General features: G+C 33.1%; 1 protein-coding gene across 1 annotated transcript; it reads left to right on the plus strand.

Moving 5' to 3' along the window:
• Positions 1 to 696: 696 nt before the first annotated feature.
• LOC101422497 (olfactory receptor 5J3-like) lies at positions 697 to 1,701 on the plus strand. The gene has a single exon (XM_004484682.3). It carries the CDS (start codon positions 697 to 699, stop codon positions 1,699 to 1,701), a length of 1,005 nt encoding a protein of 334 aa, XP_004484739.1.
• The last annotated feature ends 1,532 nt before the right edge of the window (positions 1,702 to 3,233 follow it).

The raw sequence follows: 3,233 nt of genomic DNA on the forward strand, positions 1-3,233 counted from the left end.
TGAAAAACATTTTATAATCTGTTCACTTCAATATGATGGTCAGTAACAATGCTGGTTATTGGGCCCTTGAAATGAGATTAGTTCCAAAATGTGTGGGTTTCCATGATATCCCTGAGTGTCTGCCTCCTTTATGCCCACAAGGAAGAATCAAGAAAGACCAGAGATTTTGGCACTTTTACAAGTGTCACGACCTCACTTGTGGAGGTCATGTTGCCTGACTTATAATTCTTGCTGCTTCTCTGGCTATGTAATAATCATTTGTGGATTAACTGCATAGAAAAGCTGATTTTCAATCTTTATGCCATTTACTCCTCTTATATTCATAATGAACAGAGTTCATAAAAGAGTAAACATTTATTTCTTCAACTTCATATCATTTCCCTTGAGTTTTCCTAATGCTGGCATCACCATGCTATTGAGACAGAAACTTGAAAGGCAAACTGAAAATTTGAGGGCAAAAGTGCTTTTTTTGACATCTTTTAATGGAGTAGCAATATAACTAGTTCTGAACAAATGATACAGCCTAGTCAAGCTCCTAACATTATTAATTTGGAAATGTGTTCAGAAAATTAAGTATTTATCCAAGAATATGTCTTTAAATGTTATTATATGATTTTATTATATAGTTGATTCTCCTGTAGCTGTTGTAATCTGTTTATCATTTTCACAACAGATTTCAAGAGAAAGAATTAAGAAATGGCTGAAAATAATTTCACAGTTGTCACTGAGTTTATTCTTTTGGGTTTGACAGACCATGCTGAACTGAAAATTGTGCTCTTTGTGCTGTTCTTGGTGATTTATTTCATTACCTTGGTGGGGAATCTGGGCATGATCTTCTTAATCCAAGTCACTCCCAAGCTCCACATACCCATGTATTTTTTCCTCAGCTGTCTGTCATTTGTAGATGCCTGCTATTCATCAGTCATTGCACCCAAAATGCTGATCAACTTCTTTGCTGTGAGAGAAACCATCTCATTCTCTGCCTGCATAGTTCAGCATTTGTTTTTTGGAGTGTTCATCACCACAGAAGGCTTCTTGCTGTCAGTGATGGCATATGACCGCTATGTGGCCATTGTGAACCCTTTTCTTTACACTGCACTTATGTCCAAGAGAAAGTGTGTAGTGCTGGTCATTGGGTCATACACAGGTGGAATGATTAACTCCTTGACCCACACAGTAAGCTTGGAGAGACTGTCCTTCTGTGGACCGAATGTTGTCAGCCACTTCTTTTGTGATATTCCATCTCTGCTAAAGTTGTCATGTTCTGATACCTCCACAAATGAACTGTTGCTGTTAAGCTTCTCTGGGGTCATTGCCATGGCCACCTTCCTGATTGTGATCATATCGTACATGTGCATTGGTTTTGCTATTCTGAGGATCTGCTCAGCAACAGGCAGACAAAAAGCCTTCTCCACTTGTGCTTCACACCTGACTGCTGTGATCATATTCTATGGTACCCTAAGTTTTAATTACATTCAACCAAGTTCCCAGTATTCTGTAGAACAGGAGAAGGTGGTGTCTGTTTTCTATACACTGGTGATTCCCATGTTAAATCCCTTGATTTACAGTTTGAGAAACAAAGATGTAAAGGATGCTATTAAAAGGGCCTTGGAAATGAAGCATTTCTCTTGTAAATTCCAAGTCACTGTTGACCCTATTGCATTCTGCCAATCAACCTTCCAGTTAGTAACATTCACATGAATCCTGTGATTTCTAAGATTGCTAAGAATTATGCAAATAATATTATTCTACATACTTATTTTTCACATAGGGAAACACACCTAGAATGTGGGAATGACTTTCTGAGCAGATGCATTTTAAAACAGTAGCTTGAAGTTCAACTTTCTTGAGAAACTATGCCATTAATATATGAGTAAATCAATCAACACATAGAAGTTAAAGCATATTTGCTAATATTTGGAACACTGAAAATAAATGAACACAAATCAATTTAGAGATCTATGAGGTTAGGATCTTTTTAAGGAAAGTGTTTTCTTTATTCAAAATTGTCTTTATTCAAAAATGTAAATTTAATTTTAATTATATTGATAAAACTAAAAGTTAAGTGAAATTGATAGTTTCATTCTAAATAGAATTTCCTACTTACTAGATATTTTCCTTCTGTTTTTCCTCTTCAGTTTTCCTTAATGCCTTCAATAACAAAAGAAAGATTCAAGGAAAACGACCATATTATAATTGTAAGCTTGAAATGAGAAATCACTTTTAAAATGTGCATATTCATACATAAAATGACTTCAAATATTATTTTGGAATTGGTAAATGTAGTATTTTTCCCGTCTCTCCTTTGACTAGTCCCCTTTACCCTTTTCCAAGATTATATATTTACATATATGCCTATCCAGACATCTTCAAACCTCATGATGGATGGTGTTAACAGTCCTATAATGGTGACTTTCTTACTTGTGTGACTTCCCTTCATGTTCAAAGACTTTTTTATATCCAAAAATGCTTATTTTTTTGCCAAAACTTGGTGTGGATAATTGGATATATTGCAAATAAAGTGTATTTACACTATTTACAGTTTTTTGCATTTTTGAGTCTCTGTGAACCACTGATATAATTTGAGATAACCTGAGACATTTAAGGCTAATGAGAACATGTTCAAAATATTTAAATTATTTTACATATGCCTTTTCATAGATGAGAATACAGACACATTCTATGTGCTAACAAGAATGGCAAGATTTAGAAAAGGAAATGTTATTTTATCTTTCTCATATATATATATATAAATAAAGTAGTTAACTTCACATATACATTTTATAACATAAAGGACATGGGTTTAGATTACAACTTTTCATTTTTCACACTTAATTTGTTAGATTTTGGGTCATCATATGGAATATTTTCTAATAGCACTACCATTCTAATACTGTCAAGTAGTAGCATTTTTCTTTCTTCATGAAATATATATTTTTGAAAAATACAATAAAATTTTCACTGGAATACCTAGTAATGAATATGAATGAACCAAATGCATCTATACATCTATTATATGATGTGAATGTGTTATATACTCATAATTTTGAACAAAAAACTAAACATGCTGAATTTAAAATAGAGTTCATTTTATAATTTAATTAATTTTATAGCTAATCATTTTACATCCTCCAGATTAAAAAAAAAAAGCACTACCTCAGAAATGCTGCATGTGTCTATCCTCTGTTATAGTATTATCACTATCTCTTGTTGATGTGGCAACATTCTTGTAA

Source organism: Dasypus novemcinctus, chromosome 10, assembly GCF_030445035.2.
Source record: "Dasypus novemcinctus isolate mDasNov1 chromosome 10, mDasNov1.1.hap2, whole genome shotgun sequence".
NCBI classification, from domain to species: domain Eukaryota; kingdom Metazoa; phylum Chordata; class Mammalia; order Cingulata; family Dasypodidae; genus Dasypus; species Dasypus novemcinctus.